At 42.8% G+C, this 27,333-nt stretch overlaps 1 protein-coding gene across 2 annotated transcripts; it reads right to left on the reverse strand.

Moving 5' to 3' along the window:
• Nucleotides 1-853: 853 nt before the first annotated feature.
• fhl3a (four and a half LIM domains 3a) lies at nt 854-27,331 on the reverse strand. 2 transcript variants are annotated; one of them, XM_079163856.1, is made up of 6 exons: nt 27,085-27,331; nt 6,121-6,293; nt 5,017-5,191; nt 2,819-2,988; nt 2,503-2,689; nt 854-2,176 (listed from the first exon to the last, which is right to left on the reverse strand). In XM_079163856.1, the coding sequence occupies exons 2-6, from the start codon at nt 6,274-6,276 to the stop codon at nt 2,025-2,027; spliced, it is 840 nt and encodes a 279-aa protein (XP_079019982.1). In that variant the 5' UTR covers nt 6,277-6,293; nt 27,085-27,331; the 3' UTR covers nt 854-2,024. The 2 variants fall into 2 exon arrangements, with proteins under 2 accessions (XP_079019982.1, XP_079019983.1); XM_079163857.1 differs by lacking the exon at nt 27,085-27,331 and adding an exon at nt 7,846-7,910.
• Between the last annotated feature and the right edge of the window lie 2 nt (nt 27,332-27,333).

Here is a 27,333-nt window from a genome sequence, read left to right on the forward strand (position 1 = left end):
TCTCCTGACCCTTCCTGCTAGCTGCCACCTCCCCGCCCGTCTTCTCCTCCTTCCAATAAATCCAAAGGGGGGTCTTGTGTGGAGCTGACCCTCCCCAGTGAAAGTGCCATGGAGCAACTCCAGATGTGAACATCCTCCCTCTCTTTCTCTCTCTCCCACACTCTGTTCGCTCCCCTACTTCCACCACCAGTCACCCCCTCCCCCTCCCTCCCCCGTGCAGCTACGAGTTTTCCATTTCCTTTTTTGGTGAAAAAATCTCAAACGCAGGCAGGGAGGAGGACATTTGGCCAACGCCGGCAGGAGATTGTGTCTGGCGGTCTGTGTGTGTGTGTGCTTCATCACGGCGATGAAACAGTCGACTCAGCATAAACAACGGTGTTTTCCATATATATACATTCAGGCACAAAGACACAGACACATACGTATACACAGATGTCCAGTCACTCTCCCTTTTACTTTGTGTGTCTCTATCTCTCTCTCTCTCACACACACACACATACAAATATCCTCAACCTACAGACACACATAAACACTTTTTACTGTCTTTTATTACACACACATGGTTTCTCTCTCTAACACTTTCTCACAGTTTTATGCCCTTCCCCCGGTGCACTCTCTCTCTCTCTCTCTCTCTCTCTCTCTCACACACTCTCACACACACACACACACACACACACACACACACTCACACTGATCTTTCCTAGAAAGACTTTTTAAACACACCAGAAGGGTTTTTTCCGGCTTAGACAGTAAACACAAGTCCACAGAAAGCTACGGCCTCATAAACCAGTAATGGTTATTCACTGTGACCACAAATACACATAGATTATAAAAACTGCCCAGCAAAGATCAGTCAGTGTACATTTATTTAAAAAGGACTTCACAAATAAAACTAACCACGTTGTATTTAGCTGTATCAATTATCTTTTTTTTCACAGTAAATTCATACTGTTATCGCCTCAATGTTGTATTTTCTATCTTAAAATCTATATTTGCCAACTCTGACTCACCAGCATCAAAGCTGAAATAATGAAATACAGGTATTTTTTTGAATAACTGTTCACATACATGTTACAAACTAACAATGAAAAAAAATGAACACTAACAGTGTTTAGAGCAACAAAATAATCATTGACGCAAATCATGGCATGCATACTCCTGCAATACACAACGTCATTTCAGTTCAGCTTCTTTGGGGTTAAATGCTGGCTCTTTGAGCAACGGTGATAAAAAAAAAAGATTCATTACAACAAATAAAAAAAAGACAGAAACAAGATGAATATGTATGTGTCATCGCAAAGTTAAACAAAAGCAGATACAGATAACAGAAAAAGTGGTCTGTGTGCCATGTTTTTTAGTTGTGTTTTTATGTGCACAAAACATGGTAGCAAGAGAATATCTTATCAAAAGTGCAAAGGACTTTAATGATCATAACTACCATAAACTGACTAACTCACTGAAAGCATAATTAGCAAAGCTTTTCCACGTTTTCTCCTTGTTTTTACTCTCTGACATATTGTAATTAAAATGCTTAAAACTGCAGTTATAAGAACATTAAAACAGACAAACAGTACCTCCACCATACTTTGAAATACAGACAGTGAGGTTTACATACTGTCCTTTAGCAGTGTTCTGTGTCTTGTCCTCAGAGCCTGATCGCCACCTGAAGTGGCAACTTTTTTTTTGCAAAGTGACTAGCATTTTGCGTTTCTTTGGTTCAATAGTACATAACATATAAGTAATGTTATTCTTAAGGCACTCCATAAACTTTGTTGTATAAAATCATTAACTTTTTCGTTAAAAGAGGAAATCTTTGTGGTGGTTCATTGAAACAATGCAGCACTAACTCGTGGATGAAAATCAGGGACCACAAGGAACTGATCTCTTTATATACAAACAACCTGAGAGGCAGCATTTGTTAGCCTGCGTTACCTTCCTCGGTAATGACTTGGGGTTCTTGAAATGCTGTGACGAAGGGTGAAAGGTAAGTCAAGGGATGGGTGAGAATGTGGTAAATGACTGCTCTATAGGTTGCTGTTGCAGTCGCGGCACAGGATCCGGTCACCATCAGGGAAAAAGCCGGCGCCCACCAGTGAAGCAGAGCACTGGGTGCAGGTGAAGCATGCCTGATGCCACTGGCGCTCCTCAAACGAGATGTACTTCCCTCCTCCAAAACCTAGAACAAGAAGAGCATTGAGATCAAACCGTATGTTGAGCTTTAGAGGGGAAATCAAGCATGCTTCAAAACATAGCTATTGGGAAAAATATGATATTGAGTCTGAAAATTCAAAGCCTCTGAAGACTTGGCTTCAAATGATGTCTTTGTAACGCTGATATCCATGACTAAATAAGCAAAAATCTTGAGTTAAAAAGGTTGCACACACATGCAGAAACTGCCAACTTTAGAGTCAATCTATTTTTAGTGTTAAACCCAAACCCAATAGCAAAAGTGCGGAAGCACAAATCAATATTATCGTGTCGAACATAGTGATGAAATCTTGCCTGTGATTGGTTTGCTGCAGGCCTCGCACTTCTTGGCATACAGGCTGCCAAAGCACTTGAGGCAGTAGGGGCTCTCGTCTCGGGACGTGAAGTGTTGACCCGCCAGCTGTGTCTTGCAGCTGGTGCACACGAAACACTCCTTATGCCACGGCTCGTCCCGATAGGTCACACCACCTTTAGCCAGGGTCTGAAAATGAGAGAGGTCAAAGATCCTTTTAATTCACTTCTAAAATTGTGAATTTAGTATACGTTCCTGGCTATTTCTATTGACTACCACACGAGGGTCAGTGGGAATTCTTTTGATACCTTTACTGACCTTTTTACAGCGTGTGCAGCGCGGGGCGAACTTGTCCTCATAGCAGGACACGCAGTAGTGTTCATCCTTGTCAGGGATGAAAGACTTCGAGCCAATTGGCTGTTCGCAGCTGTGACAGATGAAGCAGCCCTCGTGCCATGTAGAGCCTCCGTACTCCAACTTCCTCGTACCTAGCAGAGAGAAAGAGTGATGACAGGAGGCAGAGAAAGAAAAAGAGAAAGACGGATGGAAAGATTGAAAGAGAGCAGAGGGAGACACTTCACTTTTTGTGTAGAATGCATCTTTTGCCGTCCTTCTTAGGATTGTTATGGCCATTTGGGGTTTTTGGGTGGTAATTTTATTGAACTATGAAATGATACACTTGCTTGAAGGCATATAAAACTCATTTTGTTTCTCTAAGATTTATTTCATTTTAAATCATAATACCACAGGCCCCATACTTCTTTCCTACTGCTGGAGACTGGCGGCAAGCCATACAGAAAGGGATAATGCCATTTCTTTTATCCCTTAGCTGTTGAGCTTTTTATTATACTGGTTGGTGTATTCTATGGTGACGCAGTAATTCAAGTGGAACTGACATTAAACGCTATCGTTTCACTGCTTCAGGCTGTGTGCTGAGGCTGTGTCTCAAAATCTGAAAAAATCCCCTGAAAAAAACATCCCTGGTTATAACCTTTCAGGAATTACAGTGGAGGAAAATATCAGCAGTTAGATATTTGACAAACAGAATGAAAGCGAACAAGCTGCAATGCTAAATAGGTACAGGTTATGCATGCACATAACATAGGTCCAATAATTGGCTGGACTTTAAGGTGCCATCTGTGTGGACTGAGTCTGGAAAAAAGAAGTCTGTTCTTCTTCGACCCTTGGACCTGAAATGATCTGCAGGTTAGGTTCAACCTATAATCCATTCATCTCGCTAGCCAGTTTTAAACAAAAGTTATTACAAGTTTTAAACACATACTGCTCTTGGAATAATGCGTAAGAATGTTGTCGTGTCTTGCTGCCTTTTTTGTCTGTAAGTATCATCCACTGTCTATTGAACCGCTTCAGTTGCGTGGACTAATGTTTTGTTTTTGTTGTATTTTATTGAGATTGACGTGCACGTGGCGTTTAAATTTGCTGCCTTCTTTGCCATCACAAAAGAGATTTTATCTGGTTGAATGAAAAAATAAAAAGTCCATTTACATGGCGTTGGTATTAAGTTTCTTCCCTTCCTCCGTCGCCGACATTAACAACTTCAGCTGTTCAACTTCAGTTGTTACACAAAGAGAAGTGTGTCTGTCTGTTTTCGAGGGTGAACATATTTTTGTATCATAGTTCTTTTGTTGGCGGAAAGGCAACACTTTCTAGAATTGTGCAAGCGAATTTTTGGTGAAACAGGGATGCTCAACAGTTTGCAGTACTGTACAGTATACTACTAAACCCCCGGATATCTTTGACAACATCACTCTCTAAAACTATTTTTTCCCCTCTCACGGAGACTCACCTGAGCATAACTTTACAACTGTAATGCAAATGTAGGATCTTGATAAGAAAACATAAGATTACCTACAGTAGAAGTATAGGGGACTGTGTAAGCTGCTACGGGGGCACTGGAATATCTGACTGACTTATCTCTTGTTATCATCAGTCTGCTGGCAGCCCACCAGCCCCGGGGATCTGGCTTACAGGCAACAAGTCAAGCCGACTGGCAATTACTCTGTCAGATTCAGCCCTGGCTGCTGCTGCTGCTAAACCCTGGACCCTCTGCCTCTTTCTTCTCTCCCTCTTTTTTCTAAAACCTCTTGCCTTTCTACATCTGCTTGTTACTTTATACTTTCCAATTGTCCCTGCTTCCTGGAATTTTTCATGTCATCATTTTCCAGTCATTTGCCTATCTATCTTAAAATTTGAATTTGTATACGACATGGAAAATAAAATGTGTGACCACGAGACTAACGCGTGCCTTAGTGGGTGAGTGAAGTACCATAATATATGGTGCTGTCAAATGCATTATACGCAAGGTATGTCACTCCCGTTGTCCTTTTTATTTTATTTAAATCAACTCTCGCTTCTTAGATTTTAAGCTAAGCTCGTTCGCGTCCAAAGAAACGCAATGCAGTTGGAAAAAAGAGTCATTCAGAGAGCACAAATGGGATGAGCCTTATATCGCAGCGCCCACATTTCTCTATGCACATATTTCCTTGCACCTTTACCTGGCATGACGACTTTGTCGCAGGCCACACACTTGGAGGAGAACTCGTTACAGTAGCAGTCGTTGCAGAGCAGCGCGTCATCCTGGCTGGTGAAAGGCTCATCTGCCAACGAGCGATCACAGCGGAAACAGCGGAAGCAGTGCTCATGATAATGCCGGTCCTCGTAGAAGAGCTCCTGGCAAGACAGAACAAGAGGAGCCAACAAGAAACTTAAATTACCTTTCAAATTTGTTTTCATGTTTCACAGAAAACAAGAAAAATACTGCAAGATTTAACGCCAACAAAGGTTTCTGGTTGGATTGGTCGGTCAAACTGAAATGTGTAAGGTCAAGTACTTGGTTACACTGTGTGTGTACATGTACAGAATGTACTGTAAAAAGTCTCACGAGGATGTTGAATTGATTGTCTGAAGGGCTCTGAGCCAAGAAAATGTTGGCTTTATTTTTCACCCACTGCCCATGAGGGTGTTGAGAGCTCATTGGCCTCCTTAGCTGAGTAAACTGCTAAGCACTGTATCATGCACCACTCTGTAAACTCCACTAAGCAGCGTATGTCAGTCTTAAATGATCCACTTCATGTTAGTGTTTTCCATTAAGGCAAGATTACATTTTAACTTGAATGTGGAGAAGAGGGAGACGGTCCCTCATGCTGCATTTTTACAATCTTAGGCAAAATTTGCCCGTTGGCTTATGTGGACTTGGTGGAAATTGTCTGTATAATTGCATGTTAAATTAGCCTTTACTGTGTCTTGCCACTCAAAATATATAGAACACGCCTCATTTAGCAGGAATTATGCATCAATAAATGACATAACTTCTCTTATAGAGATCCAAAGCAATTTTAAAACATGGTAAAAAAATGGTTTAAACTTAATTGGGGCTTTATATTTATTGCAACTTCTAACATGTGACTCAAACTGTGCAAAGACAAAGGTCAATGTACGTTTCCAGAATTCTTTCAGTAACGTGTAATAGTTTTTTTTCTTTTAATCAAATCTAAAAAATGGTGGTGTTGCAATTTGATTTCTGTATGATCTCCACATGTTACCGTTGAGCAGCAGATAGATGATTGCATGTCTGATCATGTCAAAAAAAGATGCCTTACCCTTGCGTCATGGCCGATCAGCTCCTTGCACTCATCGCATGTGTTTGAGAACCGGCTGTCGTAACAGGGGATGCAGTAGGGACTGTTGTCCGACTGGATGTACTTGCGGCCGTACAAGGACTCCTTGCAGTTGTCACAGTCAAAACTGTCAGCCATTGTAATTTTCTGTTAACCTGAAACAAAGAATGGAGAGCAACATTAAAAGAAGAAAAAAAAAGACAACAAATGCCAACGAATCCAAACGAGATGAAGAAAAGAACAAAGGGGTGAGACAATAGAGGAGGGGAAGAAAAAGGGGAGAGAGTCTTGAGGAATGATTCAGTCACCTTTTTCCGGCCCAGCAGTTGGATGTCAGTATAGAATTTCTCTGCCAGTATTTACGCTGTAAATACTTTGGCTTGTACCAGCGATGAAGCTTAGCTCAAACAAAACACGGCGCGCAAGTGGGAGCAAGTGGAAAAAGAGAGCGGGAGAGCGACAAGAGAGGCAGCACAAAATGCCTATTAACTTTTATTGCCCGTGTGATGAAAGTGTGGATGATGCGGAGGGAGGGGACAAGAGAGGGAGCTGTCACTTTGCTTTCTCTTGGTAACTATACCAGAACTCTTTCCCGTCGCTGTCGACCGCTCAGAGTCTGCAACGTGAAGATCAAAGCACGAATGCAAACTTCTCTCATGACTGAGTGGGCTATACAGTGGTGTGTCCGTGCATGTGAAGCCCACACATCATACGCACACCTGTAAATATTTATGAGTAGAGCGTGGACCACCAACAGATACAGAAACCCCATGAAGCGTTTGTGAGTGTTTGCGTGTGTCAAAAGCACAAGACACTTGAAGCTGTTTGAACACGACTCCCTGAAAAGTGGCTTCCTGTCAGCATGAAGACGCACCTACAGTAACGTGCACGGTAAGGTGCACTGTCAAAGTACACGGTTCTCACCGCGCGATAGGCCCCTCCATCAGGACTGAGCACACAACAAAGTGACAGAATAATATTGTGAGAGCATTATGGCAACAATATCAGGTTGGCCAAAACATTACAGCATGGCTGGAGGAAAGCCCAGTGATAAGTGATACGGCCCCCCTGGCACGGTGCACTGCTGGCTATTCATTCCTCCCACCACCCAGTAATAATACTAATCTGATATATTAATCAATCAAACTGCAAACTGGCCCTGTGCTGCCTGTCTTACACACCAAAATTTACACACCATTTACACAAAGCACGCAGGAGACATGCGAACACACTAAAACACAGGGCGAGACAGAAAAAGGGGAACAAAGACTAAAAGCCAAATCACACAAGATCCATCATCAAAGAAAACATTAGTCCCAGACTCTCATGTTTCATCTGTCTCAGCCCTTTGCGAGACAAAAGCTCTTAATGAGTCGGGGTGAGAAAGTCAGGACCCAACAGACTTCACCTGCTCACAGGCTTCATATTCAACCCAGCGACAGGCTACACAGAGCAACAGAGAGACGCTCTCAGCACCCTTCGATGACCGTAAGACATAAATTAGAAAGTCTAAATGCTCGACACTGGCTTGCATCACTGGGCAGCCATATCTTTCTATTTAATGACTGAATGGATACATCTTCAGTATCTGTTGTCTCATGTTATAGTATCCATCAGGGGGGTTATGGCAAAACGATCAGAATAAGCAGCTGTGGTTGTGGCCTGTGTAATGTACAGCAAGGTGCAGAGTCAGCGCTTTTAACTTACATTTCTGTTCGCTTCACACACCACTCTTCAGACGTTGCCATCAGCCCACGTAACCACAACCTCAAGATTACATCAACAAAGTAAAGAGCTGAAAACGAGCACTGTGACCTTAATGCTATCTGCAGCGCTAGCAGGTATGTGCTGCGTTTGCTTGCCAGGTAAGAGAACGAGACGGGGCATGACTCACAAAGCCGGGAGGCCAGTGCTATGACGTCTGATGTCAACTTTAATTTCCAAAGCAAATCAGGCAGCTGTTTATTGCCCTCCCCGAATTCATATGTATCATCCACATATCCAGGAACTAAAAGGCTGCGGAGAGTAGGTCATGAAACATCTCAAACGCAGATATCTAACTAGCCAACGTCCCTGTATCAGAATCAGAATCAGAATCAGAACCGTTTATTGCAAAGGAAGTTTGCACCAACAAGGAATTTGACGTGGCGGGTGTCCCTAGTTGCATTATTTCCTTTGCGATAAGTGTTTTTATGGTCTCCAGAGGGACGTTTGAGCAAAAATGACTAGTTTGCCAGCAATCAGGTAAAGGAGAACTACATAAAACACAGATGGGAACGTTACGCTCAACGGCAAAGATTCCAAAGCCTGATACATAAATATGTAGTCCTTTTAGAAAACAGACGAGAGGCTTGTACTTCAGAGAGATTTAGCTTCGAGTATCAGTGTTTGAGTAGCCAATGCAGAGCCTGACATCAACTCCTGATGGCACAGGCTCTCACAGAGAGGGGCATGACGTCAGTGCACTGACCCCCGGGCGATGGACTAAGATGTGACTGTATAGAGTAATCGCTGACCCAAAACCCACAATGCCAAATTGAAGAGAGAAGAGAAGGCTCTGGGTCACAATGAACTTCAGTCCGGAGGCCAGTTCTCACAGGGCTTTGTATCTGACTGCTACTGTATATGCCAACTTCCCAGAAGAGGTCCATCTCCTTCATGTCCAGAACCCAGTGACTAAAAACCCTGCTCCGGGTTAATATTGTTCCCAAATACCAGAGCTGTGACTGAATTCAGCCCCCTGGGAAAAAATGTAGGCTTCAAGGAAATCACCACTGCCTCCACACAAGACAACGGTCAAGACAATTCTACTGAGTTTAATTATAGTATTGCAGCACAAAGTGTTGATCTCTATTTAATATAGACAACACTGCATTCCATTCAGAGATCCTCTGAGAGAGAGAGACTAACGTGTATTATTTAATGCAGCTATATGGGTCCGTTTTAAGGACTCTGCAGAAATGTCTTTGTCTGGTTTTCTTAACCACTGCAAGTCAGTAGTCTGCTGGATGAAAGGCCTTACAATGACCTTCTGGTTGGTCAGCCGATCAGTCTGTTTGACAAAAGCAAATATATCCAAAGCAGATGGATGCATTTGCTGCGGTTGTTTCCTTTGCGGACAAACGTTACAGTTTTAGGCCCACCACTAAGGCTTAATGAAAACCACACAAACTCTGCCGCACATAAACTATATCTCTTTTATTTTTGTCAAAGAGAAAAGCACGATCAAAATGAATTGTGTGTGTTAATTAATGACTCATATTTTCTGGTTGTATATCATTTGTTGGCAAGTGGCCATGGTAAAAGCGAGACAATACCCGCTTGTCGGATATTATCCCCGTACTTGATGTTGTGCTATGTGATGAACCTTTTTTCTGCAAGCAGGCATTTAGACTTTTCATTTGTTTTCACACATCCGACTAAAAGATAGCTAAAGAACGCCAAGGCAACGTTCTACTCATCACAGCCCTCCCCAGGGGTGAAGTTCAGGGCCAATAGTGAGACACCACAGAGCAACAGACCAGTGCTAGCAAGCAGGCTGTATGCTGTTGCAGGGAAACATAGTCATGGCTTGGTTACTGAAGGGCCAGCAGATATAGCCAGTCCAGTCCGGTCTGGTCCCGCAGGCAGGCCTGTTAATCCCCAGCCCAAACTTTGCTTACGCTCCGGTTGATTCCAAATGATCAGTCCGCACAGCCTGCTGGCAACGAGCCTGCCAGTTCCTTAACCCCTTTCCCTGCCATGACTAAGTAGAATCTGCTTGTAAAATACCTGTTTTACTAAGACTAGACAAATCATTTGACATCATGTTACATCAACAGAGGAGAGAGATCATCTTGACCGCAGCGGGCGGATGGCTGCTGCACAAGCACAATGAAAACAATGTAACTATAACATGTCTTCTTCCCTAATGTCTCTCAGAACCTTTAAGTTCTTCTCCACACTAGGGGAGAAGATTTCACTATGGTGTATAGCCTAAATAGAGAACATGTGTTGTGAAATCCAATTCATCAATGGCACCGAAAGTGTTCACACGGGTTGCAATGTCATGTAAAAGACTCTAAATGTCAAAAGGTCAAAAGATCTGCAGGCACCTATTGTGGATCAGCTTGTGTCTAGTGTAATTGATGTTTTATTGTTATATTGTAATATTGCATCTAGCAACATCTCAATTTACAGTAAATACAGGTATACAGAAAAATACTCTAGGTTCACAAGTACGCACAAACTATTTCCAGGACACACAACATTTTGAGTTTCTTTATATTTACTTTAAGCTAAATAATGAGGATTTTCCACGAGTCCTTACACTTAATGTCAGTGGAGCAGCTGTTGTTTTTGTCACTTGTTGACATCTTGTCAATAAAGGACAACACAGCTAACTCGGTTTCTTTTTCCTTTTCTTACAACAACAACAACAAAACACACATTGTGGCTATGATGTTGCAGGGGCCAATGTGATAATGTCATATCTCTGACACAAAAAAGTCACATAGCGGAAGTGGTGCAACTGTATCCACCCTGATAAGACAACATGACTCAGTCTGGCAATGATGCATGACACATTTTCAAACGGTTTGGATTATTACCAAGTGGGCAACTGCCGTAGAATGAGGTCTGCAAGCAATACAGTTAGTCAGAAACCATTTCACTACCAGGGCAAGTGCTCTATTTGTTAGGTCAGTTTGTATAGGTCCATTGTGACTAGTGTGCTTTCATGTCCAAGTGGATGCTTTAACAAGTGTGGCTGTTAATGTGCATAGTAAGGTCTGATTTACTTTAAGAAAGTGGCGGCTGCAAAGCCACTCAGTCACCTTTAACTGTCTGATCTTTAGGCAGCAAACAGAGAAAGGAGTGTGTTGATGATTCCTATTTATACAGGTCCCAAAGGGAGTGATGAAGGAACGGAGGAGAAAGCAAACGCAACAGTGGGACAAGAGATGAGAGACGAGAGAGAAGGGAAAGGGAAAAAAAGAAGAAAGGTGACAATTTAGAATCCTAAACCTATGACAAGTCTTAAACCAAATTAGAGGAAAATAGGGGGACGGCTGCGTTCGGATCAACACATACCACCACATCACCTTCTGTCTGGTGCCTGGACATCTTCCAGAGACAGTAAAGCTCCTTGGCTGGCTTTGAGATGTAGAAAAATTACAGCACTGGACACTTGAGTATATCATTTGAGGGCCTGGTTGAGCGTATCAAAAATAAAGTACAATGTCGAAAACGCACTTCAGAATAGTTCATTTGTGTCTTAGTACAGAGGCCACAGAGCCTGACAGAGAAGTCGTCTGATCTTATTTATTCCAGCGCCTCACGACCGTGGAAGACCTTTCCATTTGGTGACTAATGTGAAAAGACAAAGGCATGAATTGCACAAGACTTTTTTAATGGTCCAGAACTTATGTTTATGACACAATGTCAGAGGGATTACATTCATGTTTTTCTTCAAGGGACGGGAAACCGAGGTCAGGTCCTCTGGGAGAAGCTTCCAGATCCACATATTGTGTGAAACTAGGCACTGCACAAGCTAAATCACATCAACATGACTAAATGTGTGCATGGACATCTAGTCACATCCATTCAGGTCAACAAATAAGCAATAAAACAACACAGAAGTTGGACATTGAATTATTCAATTATATTTGTTATATATTTCTCAAAAGTGTGGTGTGCATCAGATAAATGAAGTAATCGAAACGTCACACAGAGGCAATGAATCTTATCACAGGAAGAGGAGGAAATTGCTCATGAAGGAGAGATAATGCAGCGGCTCATTCATAAACAGACGTCCTTATTTAAACAAGCTTACGAGTACTGGCTACGCACATAGAACAACAACAAAAAGACATTTGAATTCTGATGTTGGGAAAGAATTTTGCTTACTTAAAGATCATAAAAAAATGTCAGTTTAATAAAGCACCATGCTGTTCAGTGTGGTCGGGACACTGACAAACCTGCAGTCATCATCGTGACATTTACGGCTTTGAGCAATGTGCGGTCATCATTTATACGATGGGGTCAGCACTCAGCGGATGTTCAGATGAAGTTGGAAAACAACCAGTGGCTCCACTACGAGTGTTGTCATTTCTGTAATCTCTCCGTCTTGCATGAGAGGAGAACCTTGGCCACCCACATCCTCAGGACACGACATGAGCCTTTAAGCACGGAGCTACGGAGAACAGCTTCATTTACTGAACAAGCTGTGGCAGGGCGGAGGGGGGTAAGAGTGGGGGGGTTGGTCGGGAGGCACCTGAGACCGCTTCTCTGTGGGAAACTGGGTCAGACTTGAAGATACGGTGCAGGCTGCAGGACCAGACACTGGAACGCTAACCTGTTATTGTCCCTGAGCGTTTAAACACCGCTTGGTGTGGTGTGGGACAGAGCAGAGGGCTCAAATGAAAGCCAGCATCGTAAACACAAAGGAGGAAAATGACTACCTGCAGCATAAAATGTCCCCATGGCCTTTGTAATTTGTCCCTCCTTGGCAGCTTTTAATGACCATGCTTGTGTGGGGATACGACTTCATGTCTTCTAATATTAGCCTTGATTCTGTTGTGCGGCGCACACTGCAGCATTAGAGCAAAGCTGCAAGTAAACTGTACGTCAAAGCTTCTGGACTCAATTATTAAAAGGATTTAACATGGTGATTTAAATGTGTACAAAAAGATAAACAAAAGCAGAGCACAAGCCTGCACTGACAGATGTTTGGTTATACTTAAAACATACATTTGTCATAATCTGACAGTTACTTGGCACACAGAAACTTGAGGACGTGCTAGCGAGGAGGACTCCATGTGCATATGGATGGCAACGCTTTCTGAAGGCGAGAGCAGCTGAAAATGCAATTGTCACAACTCATCGGTCCCCTTCCACAGGGCTGTCTCAATCCCAATGTTCCACAATACGCCACCAACACCAAACAATAACGTCGCAATTATTTTAAATCATACAGTACTGTCCCAACCACCATGAGGGAAAGTTTGGAACTCGGGAATGAATCTGAATGTATTTTTGTATCACAGCGTCTCTTGATGACCAGGAGACGACATTTTTGGCCTACATTTGTCTTCCTTTGAAGAGAAAAAAAATTGCTGCCATACATTAGTGCTCCACATCTGGTTTGGATTGGGGGAAACTATGCAGTCAACTCCTGTGTGCCAGGGGAGGGTTTGGAGAGTCACTGCCTGGAGAATGCAAGAAAGGTTGTCTTTTTTTTCTCTCACTCTCGCTCGCTCTGTGCTGGTATTTGCCGGTAAATGTTTAGATGGCGGAGGGAAAACTGGTGCGAGAGTGAGAAAGGAGAAAGCAAATCTTGAAAGCAAGCAGGAAAAAAAAAAATAAAAGAATCTTGACAGTCTGCTAGCTGATCTTTGGATACACTCAGAGTCAGTAAACAGTGTGGTGAGAGCACAGGAAGGCAAGGAATGCAGAAACAACGGAGTTAAAGAGAGTCTGTGATAAACATCCAATAGACAACAAAAAGATTAAAAGCTGATGCCTACTGAACAAAACTGCACCGCCACAAAGATAAGCATACTGTATATAAGGAAAACTGAGAAAAGTGCTAAAAAAAGATCTCAGGGTAAGTTGCCTTTTTCTTTTAGACTAAATAAGTTGAGTAGGGTTGTTCTAAGGTCCTCTGTATGAGACGACGAGTATATTATTTGTCTTTGAACAAACATGGCCAATAATCCCAGGGACCCCTTTACTCCAGCATTTCCCAGGGCAGATTCGTGCCCAAAAATGGACATCGTAGTCATTATCCTGATATCTTCACATCCTCCCTGTCATCCATTATCCTGTGATCCAAGGTTTAGGGCATCCCTTTGAAATCTGAAGCCTCCACCGTTCAGTGGAGACACATCTCAGTTTTGACACCTGCTTTGTTTTGCAGAGGACTGTGGAGCTGTTGTTTAAATAAATGTATTCAATTTGAAAGCACCCTGGCTTTCACACATATTGCACTTAACATGTGTAACACAGCCGAGGCTCCATTCATATCGGAGTAGAATGAGAAGCATGCATCGTGAGGTCAGGGTACTTTCACTTGCAAGCTGGGTGATTCAGTTACTGGTTTGCAAGCCCCTGGAGAGGATGTTGTTTTCACAAGACCAACCTCCAGAGGGGGAACGGAAAGAGCCCTTCTGATGCAATATCTTCAGTGGCAAAACAGAAATATCAACTCTTGTATGTGTCTTTGGGCCTTTGCTACAGGCCAGGCAGACACAGCAAATGTCTCGCAAGTCGCCACAATGGAAAATTACCTCTGGCTCCTATAAATAAAACAAACTGCTTTCAACTGTCAGAGACAAGAGATGTAGAGGCCAATGTGGCCTCCTTTGATTTACACAGGTCCCAATATGGATTTGAGGGACGTGCCTTTGAGCTGTTGCTTTGGAGTTTTGGACCATGAAATCTGATCATGGAGGAATGAGGATGCTTTGACTTTGTCGTTTCTGCTTTTTATATGATAAATAAATCGGTCACGGACTTTTCTCTTTTTCTTCTATTTGAGCTATGGCTATATCTTTATTGTTGAACTTTGGTAGAAGTGCATGTTATACAGCTTTTGTGGCCTTGACATAAGCCCAAATACAATCAGTGTTACACTCTCATCTCATGGTAAGGATTTAGATCTCAAAAACTGAAATAAAGAAACAGGACCCAAGGAGATTCAAGTATTATAGATACATATGTGAGCAAAGTATATCAGGAATCAGGTTGTTCTGATACAATGTTATGAAAAGTAGAGCACTATTACTTGTATACAGCACACATAATCTTGAATCAGGTGACGCAGTATAAAGAGTGAACTCAACATAGGGAGGAGATTCGGGTGGACGGGTGGGTCCAACAACACCAGATTCTTACTTAGGAGAGGAGCGGTTTGTGTGCGAAGTCAACGTTGACTTGGTTGTCACGTAATTTCCGCACTTAGGTAACGCCACATCCGTAGTTAAAATAACCCAAACCACGATTTTTTCCTCAACCTAACCAAGCAGTGCATTGCAGGGGCTTGTGCGAGTGCACTTCACTCGTGTTGCTGATCGGAAAACTGAAGAAAACAAACAATTCTTTCTTTTTCGGAAGATATAAAAAACGTTGAACAATGATACATTGCAGTACTGGTGGACAGAAAAATAGCCCACATATTCTGACTCTTTAGCTCGGCTGATTTTTCTTCTTTGAATGCAAATACAATTTATTCTGGTTACAATTATTTTACAATTAACTAATAATGCAGTTTTATATTATGTCTATACACTTTAAAATCAACTCGTTAAAAGGTTAAAAAAGCCCAGTAAGCGTGATGATAATGACTGCATCATCATCGGTGACGTAAACGTGACAACTGCTGTTCAAGCACTACCTCTGTGGCTAACCCACAGGGACTGAGGACCAAGGCTAACTGAGAACCAAAAGACACAAAATGGCTCCGGCAGACTGGTCATTCCCAGGTGGTCTCCTAATGTTGCTGAGTCAGCGCAACCAGACAGGACATCAAGGAGCTGGGATAAGGTTTCACAGGCAGCACACTCAGCAATCTAAGCGTGCCACACACAACTGTGCAGAACAAACCCACACAACTGCTAGCAATTATTTATAACTCATTCAGACTTGCGGCTCGTGGCTGCAGTGATGGCACCTGACCCTGAGGTTAATGCCCAGACAAGACTGGTATTTGTTCAAGCATACATCCCAACATCCCCAGACATGAATATTCAGCATGTTGTTATAAGCAGGTGGATGTTTCCAATCATTGTATGGATTTCATGGGTATTATACAAAATAAGCAGTGAGAACAATCTACATTCATGACAGCTGCACGAATCATATTCCTACAACAGACCAAAATACTCACCTCTCTTCCTGTCTGATCCTGTAACCCTGACAAGATGGGTTCATATGAAAAAAAAGAAGAAAAGTATTACGTTTTCTTAGAAAATCGAGAGGTGCCTGCCAAATGTGAAATACTGGGGTGGATATCCAAGAAGTCATTTCCAGTATATACAGCCATTTTTTTCCCCTTCACAGACACATTTCCAAGGCAACGTGTAAACAGTGCCCTCATTCCCCTGGACCATAAACCTCTTGGCAGTGATGCTCAGCTCTCGTTTCATCCTGCGCAGCGCTGACGACTGAGGGTACAACCCAGCGTTTTATTGTGGCAATGTGAAAATTGATGTGATGTGCTATGAAAAATATTGAACCCATCAGGGACTTCAGATATTAATACATCCCAAAGTTAGATCCCAAAGGGAGATTTTAGACACCCCTGCTATTTCTACAGTGGGACCTGTAACGCAGATGTAGAAAATTAGGTCTATATTAACTTACTTACATACAGTTAAATGTATACTATTATATGGGTATTTTAAATCACCACACAGTATAATCCCACAGCATAAAACCAAGGATCTAAAGATAGACGTGATAATGTGAGTGGACCTCTGAAACATCTCTGTGCACCATTTTCCTGTCATAAAATCCCAATGTCTTCTTCCTTTACTCTGGTATGTGCTGTGAGAACGCGGGTTCATTTCCTACTGGGCAACAACCCTTTTCACCAGTGTTGGGTTGATAACAATGAGGATGTCCAAGTCAGTATGAACCCACACACACGCACACACACACACTGTGCTTCTTCCTTTTACCCCAAACAGAGACATCTCTGGGACTTCTCAGAAAGTCAGTCACACACATTTGCAAACACACAGTCACGATGAAAAAAGCAGGCGTATTATGTCTGCAGACACTGACACAGTCCTGCAGAACAGACAAAGTCGCAGAGACACAGGCACACCTGCAGCCATGTGTATGAGGAGTCACACACCTACAGTAGTATGCACACGCACATACGAACACGCAAGGCTCGGTGTAGATAGAGGGATCAAACTAAAAAATAAACACAGCAGCCAAACTGGGGGACAATGGGCGACTTGTGCAGGAAGAGCAGACACAGTGAGCAGCTGCATACACACACCCTCAGTTTGTTTTAGTCCCTTTGAGGGGACTTCCCCCCCCCCCCCCCCCCCCCCCCGAGTGTAATTACTGCTCATATTCACAATCCCCGGCTTTTCTGCTCTGAATGAAGCTGATAAGATCAAACAATTTGATGTATTTAGGAAATTAGTTTCAAACAAAGTAGAAATATCTTGGTTATGACAATCCAAACACATCGAGTATATGATTAATTCAAACCAGACTGAGGCACTGGGGCTGACTACTGCCAAGCCACCCGCCTTACTCCTCAATCCTCACCAGCAGAACAGAAGATGGAAGCTCTACTTATTCAAACAATGATGTCATCATTGGTGAGACTACTGGAGCGAGATTTAAACGGCAAAGTAAAAATCAGTTTCCATTCAGACTGTACTGGAGATACTATAAATTTCCCCTGATAATTCTGCATACTGCAGCAAAAAAAAGAAAAGTAGCTGGACTCTGTAGGAACATATCTCTCTTGACCCAATTTTTATGATCCCAGAGAGGGACCACCTCCTTTTCCTCTATGTCACTCTGCCTGTTTGCTTTGACCTCTAAATAGGTCACTGAGGAGGACGAGTCCATTGGATGCCCTGGCAGCTCATTTTGGCTTGTTGGAAACCAAACACACACTGATGAATTGCCACATAATCAGGAAGTGCATATGTGAGTGGTACGCTAGTGGAGGTTGGTGACCTATGGGTCATTTATCCCCCCTCGCCGTACCGCCAGGAGAAGGTCCCTGCTCTGAAATGCAGCAGGCAGGCTGTTTGGCTGGAATGAGCTCACTTCAAAAGGTGTCCATAAATCATGCTGCCATGCATCCCAAGACTGCCTCCACCCTCCACGTCCCCCAGACGCTCACCCACCTACCCTTTCTCTTTTTCTCCGCTGTCTTTCCAGCCAAGGTTCACCGAGACCTTGAGCCTGTGTGCGTTACCGTTTCTTACTTGAGCTTTGTGCATCCACCCACACCGCCAGGAGAGTTGCATTTGTTTGTGTGGTACTCTGGCGGTTAGCAGGTCATGTAGAAATCAATCGTAGCAGAAGAACGATAGATGTAAACATGTACTCGCCCAAAGCCGATTAGCGCTGGTATCAAAAAGCAATACTCCCTTTGGTAGACAATGGGTCTCAGTGGATTTATCTGAGGTTCATTTAAGTCTCGAAAAGAGCTGCAAGTTCAGAAATCCTATTGCTAGTTTCTCGACTTTGCCAGAACAAAGCTGCAATCCGTCAGGTCCTTATCTCCCAGTGTCACACACTGGGATCTCTTTATCATGCAGCCATGCAAAACACCATTCATCTTCTCCACCTAATTCATTATCGGTGATAAAATGCAAAGTCCCTGCTGTGGTTGTTAAATGGGGGGGACGACGTGAGAACAGGTGCTTTGGTAAACACTGATAGCGTAGTTGAATTATGTTGCTTCCCAAGCAGACCTGTCTATCTCTTGCAATCTAATAACCACAACTCTCGGCCGACTCTTGTCCGACCTCATTCTGCCTTTATCCTGCGTCTCTTTGCTACAGGAGTATTCTTGGCTTCGAGGGATGCGGGAACACTGCTGAACACAAAACAGACACAAACAAAGTGAGAGGCAGCTAGTTGAAGGCACAACGGCTCCACGGCCTCTTCATCCATCAAGTGAAGTGTAATTGTCTGTCACGCATTGTGTAAATTACCAGGGTATAAGTCTCTGCCTTGATTATTGGACTAGCACAATCCAGTGGCACTGGTGGATGAAGGTGAAAAGAAACATGGCTCTAACTTACAAACAGCGTTGTGCGGAAGCACTGTAATACTCCCCTGACAGATCACCGCAAGCATGACATGCTGTGACCAATGATCATCATCAACCATGACATCTCATAATGTGGGACACTTTTTCTTCAGCAATCATTAAACCTTAAAGAGTTTCCACTCACCAGTGTTGAGGAAGCGTGCGATAGGGTGAGGGATGTGTTTTTTTTTTAAAGAGGGGTTGAATGCTTCCACAGTGAAGTCATGGTGCTTGTGTCATTGGCCCTCTGCTATGCTTTGCTCACCGTCTGGCCCCCATTTTACCCATTGATCTAATTTCCATTGCACACATTGGATGTGGTTCTGTTTGAAGCTGAATGTTTAGGCCCATTAAAGCACTGACAGAATTGCAAACGTATGGTGGACCTTAGGAAAAGTAAAGAAGAAAACAACTTAGTAATGTTTGCCAGACTCTTGGAGTAAACAGAATGTACAGCTCTGAGCAGCGTTCCGTGAGGTGGGAAAACCTTCGATCCTATTTACACCTGGTGTTAACGAGCTTCTTGCATTCTAGCTCTGAGCTGGTTTCAATTAATGTTAATTAATGGCATTGCAATGAAACAAAATCTGAATTCTCTTTCGTTCATGGGATGACTAATATCAGCACTTATTTTGTATATAAATTGTTAATGCCCAAGCAGCCGGGCGCCTCTTTGAAGAGCTTGTGCATATGTTTGGGTCTGCATGTAACAGTTTATGTGAATGTGTTTAGCATGTACATATAGATTGGTGGAAGAGATGTGTTACATTTTGCTCTTCGCTACCATTAATGCGGTCAAGCGCCATTTCTGTAGGTGGTTTGGCCGAATGCCCGAGACATATACACTACGTCAAGCTGTCACTTGTAATGGACGTCTCTATCTGTCACGCAATTTCACCGGCATCACGGAGAAGGCTTGATTTCTAGGAATAACTGTAAAGAGCTATACAGGCACTCTTAATGCTCAGATAAGACTAAATACAATACTATGGTTAACTTTAAGAGGAGAAATCTATACCCGACCTAAGATGTTATTAAGTGCAGAGCGCCTCTTGTTTCTTCAGTGATGTTCCAGAAGATAAAAGGTTTTGAATGACCGGATGAAAGATTTTCCATAGACACAAAAATAATTATCTTTTAAGACTGAAGATACCATTGACGACAATTACGTCCAGACATCTATAATTTTCCTACAAAAGTACACCAAGTCACTGTTCTTCTACTTCACTGTACCATCTGTAAATGTATTGCAGAACCACATGCAGTGCAGCGAGTGCTCTTGACTGTACCCATCTATGCTTTTCCAGCTGTGGAAGAAAGAACATTTTTTTTATTTTGTATGCTATAAAGGATATTTATGATTATGCATATGTGTTTTTGTAATCTCGGAACCAGAAAATAGAAGCATGACAGGACTGTATTTTCTTAAGTACGCTGTAAACATATATTTTTAAATGTTTGAATTCTTTATTGGTTTCTGAATTCATGGAAACTTACAGCTTTAGTTCATTCGATAGAATAGAGGTTTTTACTGTATATGTATTTTTGGGGAATAAATAGACTATTAGTCCTTTGCTTCATATATCTCAGATGCATAGACTGTACATAAACATACTGGAAAAATGGAGGGAAAGGAACTTCAAGTGGAAGATTTTTTTTCGAGGATGACCTCAATGCCCAGTGCTGCATCTGCCTTTGGAGCTTGGCTACAGCCCCATGCTTTTCTATCTAGAGGGTCTTCAAACACCAGATGATTTAGCTAAATACTAAAGCAACAAAAAAAACGTATCTGGTACTGGAGGTCTGTGAAACATTTGGTTTGACTGTAAATGCACTGATCTCACTCTGGACTAAATTATGTCCAATTACTACAAACATCCTGAGCTCAATATGATCTATTGGTTATAAATACGCTGTCAAACAAAGCAGTACTTCACTGTAATGTTCTCACTGCACCACTTTCGAGAACTTCAATTACATCAGGTGAATGAGAGCTGACGCTGGATGCTTTGGGGGAGTCACAACATGTTCTCTCTCTTGTGTACGGTTCTTGCGATGAGGGTGAATAATTTCTGCACACCAGCAGAAACTTTCCCAAGATGGAGAGGTGGTATACACAGAGTGAACTAAACACAGTGGGGACTTGCATTTGTCTTCAATTACGCCTTTCTGTGACAGCCTGTTGACAGGCGCGCCCGTTGGCAATAATAGTGTGCTCACGCCACTCCTCATCCTTTCATTCTCTCTCTTAACTTCACCTGAAGAAGCCAAGAAATCCCTCCTTAGTTCTCTGTTACTCGCCTCTATCGTAAATCAGCGTCATCATCTCATCGGGGAGCCGACGTCCTTTTATAGCCACACCAAGGATATCTTCTGCCATTTAAGGCTCCTCCAATGCACTGTGCGACGGCCGTTTAGTATCCCATCAAGGTGAGGGAACACAGGGAAGCAAAAGAAGGCCAAGAAACATTCTGACCGCTTCCTTCTCGTATTCAACGCAACTTTGACAGCTTTCAAAATGTGTGCGAATGTGTGCCCGAGCAGTGCCAAGTGCCAAGTCTTCACTGTGTATTTTGAAAAAGGTGCAATGTCGCATAAAGTCCAATTTACGCACTCGTAACTGACATAAATCCACACCACAGTGTACGTAGCATGTCTGGCTTGTCTAAGCCTGTCTCTGTAGAGACCATTGTCTTTCCAACAGAGCCATAGAGATGAAAATGAGAGGGTGAGACAGTGTGTGTGTGTGTGTGTGAGCCTGTAAATACTAGCGAGCAAAAGACATAGCGGGAAAGAATGACGACGGTGTAAGACAGTCTGGATAAGTAGTCACATTCTTGATCGCTCGCTAGTTTCATCATGCAGAGCAGGCGTGTTAATAGTGTTTACTTTCAGCGAGGGGAATGCTCTCGCTCACAGCTGCCCTCCAAATAAACAGTCTTGTTTTCATCAGAGACAAGATAATACACATCTAATCAGGACGAGTGACTGCAACAAGTCCGGCCCTTCTGGTTCAGACGGTAGTGCAACACAGAGAGCATTACTGCAACATTTGAATAAAAATGCACAGGCTAAACAGCGACACTTTGCCATACACCCACACTCTCATGACTGCACTTCCTCTGCCATTATGTCATTCTGAGTTCATTCTTTGCAGATGTGGGAGCCAACCCTATTAAATGTCTGGGAAGCAATGAACACTAATGTAGTTGGCACTGTGGCAAACTGAAGTTACTTGCCATATAAAGACACAACTACCCCGGCAACAGTGGGTGGACGTGGAGGTACAGTGGTGGCATGGTGGAACAAACAAAGCACGTTTACAGTGCCAAGGCTTAATTAGCTCTCCAAGACATCTGTTATGAGAACAGAGTCCTGCTAGCATGTTGTTGTGGAGAAACACTTTGTTAACGGCCCAGTCTCTCAGGTATTTACTGTGGTTTGAAAGGTGACATTTTGAGCCTCAGGCACTGTTGCCTTGTTTAATGCCTGCTGTGTATCACTGCGTGGTTAAAGACTGCATGCCACATGGTCTCAAATTATTGCCCAATTAAGCCAGTGTACGAAAACATCCAATGGGAAGGGTGACGACATTGCTGCTCCCAGAGAGATAGAACCACTCTGTTCTTTCTTAGGTTGCTGTTAAATGATTGCAGACTTACTCATACTAAAGCTTATATCCAATAGCAGTTTCATCTCAAAGATGCCACGGGGTGTAGGGGTGTCAGTCAGCCACAGAACTTTGGTACGACATTATTCACTGAGTCAATAATAAGCAAATAAAGCAATGTAATAGTGATCCTCTTCTGACAGAAGCCATGATAATTGTAGGTCAGTGGACCAGTGATTCCCTCAATAACAACATTATCCAGCAGAAGATCCCTCTCTTATCCCAGATATAAAGCTGTGGTGCAACAGAATGAAGTGCAAACCGTGGCCTTTTGCTTTGTCATCTCTCTTAGCAGAGATTTATCAGGGTGAAATAACATCTTATTGAATTGCGTATACCGGAGAAATTCTCCTCACCCAACATTCTTCTCCTCAAGTGCCTCCATTAACCATAGGTTATCCTATGATTTAGCCATTAGCCACAGCCCGACATAACCATTAGTTACATGAATTCTTAATACACATCACATTACCGGTTGTATAAAAACCACTGCAATTTGTCCGCAGACTTCAAATTTATGCTTTTCCCTCTCAATCCTCCTCCCTCCTTGATGCGACTTTGGTAGTTGGTTTTGGACACCAGTTTGCTGACTGAATATATCCAGCTGTCATGCTTATTTATGGACTTTCATGACATTTATCGTTTAATAAGATTTTTATGGGTGCCATTGTATTGGGCAAGCAGTAACATTAGGCAATTCTAGATAGATTTGCAGTCTATTTTGCCAATGAATCTTCCAGGTTTGTTTGGGATCCTGTTCCCAAGAACAAATTGCGTCACGTTCGGCACATGATGGTGGAGTTTTGCATCATAGCATTCCTTTCATCAATTCCTGAGAAAATGTACATGCCATTCGCTTCCATTGGAGCATGACCCTACCCTCTTCCCTTAAGGCGAGGGTGCAGGGAAACAGTCATGCCTGACTCACTACCTTTCCTCAAGCTCCCAACATGACCGAATGTGATGATGCAGCAGTGAATCGACAGGATCCCTGCACCCAAACAACATCTGCTTCATGGGAAACAGAGCAAAGAAAACACTGATAACGTAGACCATTCACTTAATGTGCAATAAATATAACAGACAGTTGAGGCCAAATTAAGTAAATCAAGTGATGCCAAGCATAGCCCCATTCTTTCATAACATATTATTAGTTTGTATTAAACTAATAAGTGCGTAGTTATGAGGCATCTCTTCTGTGCTTACAATTAGGTATTTCCTTTGAAAACAGCACTTCCTTTGAGGGTAGCGGGTAAGTGCTAGGTATAGACCTGTAATTGTATCCCTAAAGGAATGTAATTACCCCATTAGCACAGAGTCAGTTACCTTTAACACTCCAGAGCTGCCTATATAAAGTTTATGTTCCCTTTACATAAAGTCTCACATGGAGTGAACGCTGAGAGAGCCCAGTGAATGAGAAAGAAGAGAGGGAAGGAGAGCGAGGAGGCAGGATGACTGGATTGTGAGGGAGGGGGGGGGCGCATATTACCTCCCACAGGGGCCCTGGCTCAGTGGATCAAGTTTCAGACGTTTACCAACAAAGCATCCATGGAGGAAGTCTTGCGCCCCTCACAATAACACCCCAGCACCTGGCTATCCCCACACAGGAAACCTGAGGTCACTTCCTCCCTTTCAGGGAATTCAGACACACTCCTGCTGCCAGCCACGCGCCCCCACAGCATATTGAAGAGGGTGCCGACTACCAGGGGGGGAAAGACACGGAGACGCACATGCAATAAACTGAAAAGAACATCTGAATTATGAGAAAATACACGGCTGAAACCATGTGATTTCCCAGGTTTTCACTGATACAGTTCAAAGAAGAGGTGTGAGCCAGACAAACTCTGTTAACACCAAAGCAGAAAGAGTTCTAATTGTCCTTGTTTTGGTCTCACATGTAGCACAGATGTGATGTGTTTGTTTTTTTAATCAATCTGAAGAGCTAAAATCTGGATTGGGTTACATTGTTTAATTCTGGTTGGAGCCAAGGTTGAAAACAAGGTATGCACCCTAATTGCTGTGATTAAACTTCTCAAAAGTTTAGCAAAAATTGGGACAAGACATTACACAGAGAAAAAGTAAGTGAACAAGCTGTTGATGATGAGAGACAAATAATAAGTATTATAGTCTGAAGTAAACAAATCATCAGATATGGCCAGCATTTTGTAACCCCAAAAACCTGCTGATTGAACGAAGAATGTGTCCTCCGAAAGACAACGGAGGGTCAGACAGCTGCAGAATGTCCAAAGAGAAGTGCTTCAACACAAATCTAAATCCTGCTCCCTAACCACCTGCAAACACTTGACCGCCGGTTCTCCATTATTATCATTGGCCTTGATTCAAACGATGCCAACCCATAAAACCAGCCACAACCAGTCCGAGTCATTTAGCTGCAGTCCCGCTGCAGTTTAGAGCTGGCCGGGGTCCAACCACCACGCGGGGCTAACCTTTGGAAAACACTGAGACCTCCGAAGAATGTGACCATGGTCAATGAAGCAGAGAGGGAGCGAGGAAGAGGAAGAAAGCAAACAAACACATTATACAGCCCGTGGGCTCTGTCAAGGCTAACTTCCCAGATGCGAAATGGGACAGAATGACTGGCTTTTTGGCTGCAAGGGGTTTTATGTCTGCGTGTTGCCGTGACAAACAGTTTGAGTAAAAATATCTCGTCAGCGGTGAAAGCACAGCGGGATGCCTCAGAGCTCAAATTCCTTTAAAGTGTGATTTCTCTAGTAACAGACAGAAAAGAGATCTGCATTATTCAAACCGTAGTTTTAGCAATGGCTTTGACATATAGTTCAAGGAACTGAGTGGTTTTGTACTTTCTAGTTCATTCTAAATCAAACTTGCCTGGATCTCTGTATGTTAAAGATCCATTAAAGCTTCACTGACCAATATTGTTACACTAACAACGTATCAAGTGACTCAGACACACTCAGATGTTGGTAGAGATCAAAACAAAGCTAAAAGGTGGCTGGAGACACCACTTCACATGAGTGATGGTGTTCGCTCAAATTATAGGACGAAGCTGTTTCTTCAGTATCTCATACGGACCGTGGATGTTAATATATTGTCAGCAAAAGCAGCAAATGTTGTCATATGCTTAAGAATGAACTGAGAAGTCTAATGAGATATTAAAAATTACTTTACTGTTTCTAACAAGTCTGAGAGCCAAGTCAGGTATCATAACATCAAATGTTCTTCCAACTGGAACTTCTTTTCGTCTTTTTGTGAACTGCAGACAAGCTTAAAAGCAACATCCATCTCTATTTTTTCACTATCCCCAAAAGTATTGACGAAAAGACGATACATTCCCTAAACAACATGTAAGATCTTGATCAAATATTCTCTTTTGGCAAGTCCCAACACTTGACTTTCCCAACGTGCCCACTGCGCCCAGATGACGCAACAGGTGGAACAACAAACGACCGCCACTACCATAATTTTTCTACTACTATGTGATGTGATGATGTATGGCCAAAACAAAACTAGAAGCTGCAGCACAGACACACCCTTCCCAGATGCACGCTGCCATATCCCACTTCCTGCTGCCGAAGAAAAGACAAGATTAGCTTGAGGGACTTTGCTCTCTGAGGCCTTCACACGCCGCTCAGCTGGGAGCTTCTGTGACTCAACAGTTGTTCCTTAATCCTTCCTCCACACAGTTGAATGGGTCACACGGCCCAATAATACAGTCTGTTCCTCCACTGATGGGATACTAGCGTGAGTGCAGGTGTGAGACTGTGATTAGCGTGGCAGAGAAAAGAGAAGAAAAAGACATAAACACGGGAGGCAGAAAAACACAGAGGCAGAGAGAGAATGTCCAGACTCCCTCTCTTGTCACAGGAAGTGGGTCCTCTTTAGTCAGGGCTTTACTCCCCAGGCAGCATGTTTGACTAAGGTGTGAAGCATCAAGGCTTGTCATAATGGCAGGCCCACGCCTGCTTTAATCTTTACACTCACAAATGTTTTGCTGAACTCTCAAAATTCAAAGTATAGAAAGAATATGATCTTAAGGTGTTAAATTATATGTTTACAGATCATAACTACTGTGTTAAATGACATGTTTACGGATCATAATTACTGTGCAACTAACCATACTGCCACTACTACTGATAATAATAATAATAATAATAATAATAATAATAATAATAATAATAATACAAATAAACATGAAAATGCTTTCATGAAAGGCTGTTATTTCCATTCATTCTAGATTCAAATAGTTATACTATTGCTGTCACAATGTTTGAAATTAGCAAACTTCAGTGATTCTTCATGCCATTCATTTTCATTGGAAAACCATAACCACAATCATTATGATGCTTGAAATGAGATTTGGTGATACACTAGTTTATTTTCCCATCAAATAAAACATTTTTTCCCCGAATATTTGACGTAAAAAGAGTTTTCGTTGATTATTAAACCCCCACTGAGGTCGAAGAGCCGGACACTGACAACGTGAAAAAGTCTCGATAGTTATAAATAAAAAGTGGAGTCCTACCAGGAGTACTGTCTGAAGTCTGGAGGCACCTTCTGCAACTTGACAGCGCTAAGCCGCCTCCCTGTCTCTGTCAGCGGACACTCGTTCAGATCAGGACCGGGATCAGTCTGCAGGTCGCTACTCCGGCGGCTCAGCAGCGTCGCTCGGCAGCCGTAAAACTTGTTGGTGTGTTTCTTCTGACAGTAGTCAAAATCTCAGCGGCAGAGAGTGATGCAGTTTGCCGGCTACATTTGTCCTACTACTGAGGAA

This window comes from Pholis gunnellus (assembly GCF_910591455.1).
Source record: "Pholis gunnellus genome assembly, chromosome: 8".
Classification (NCBI taxonomy): domain Eukaryota; kingdom Metazoa; phylum Chordata; class Actinopteri; order Perciformes; family Pholidae; genus Pholis; species Pholis gunnellus.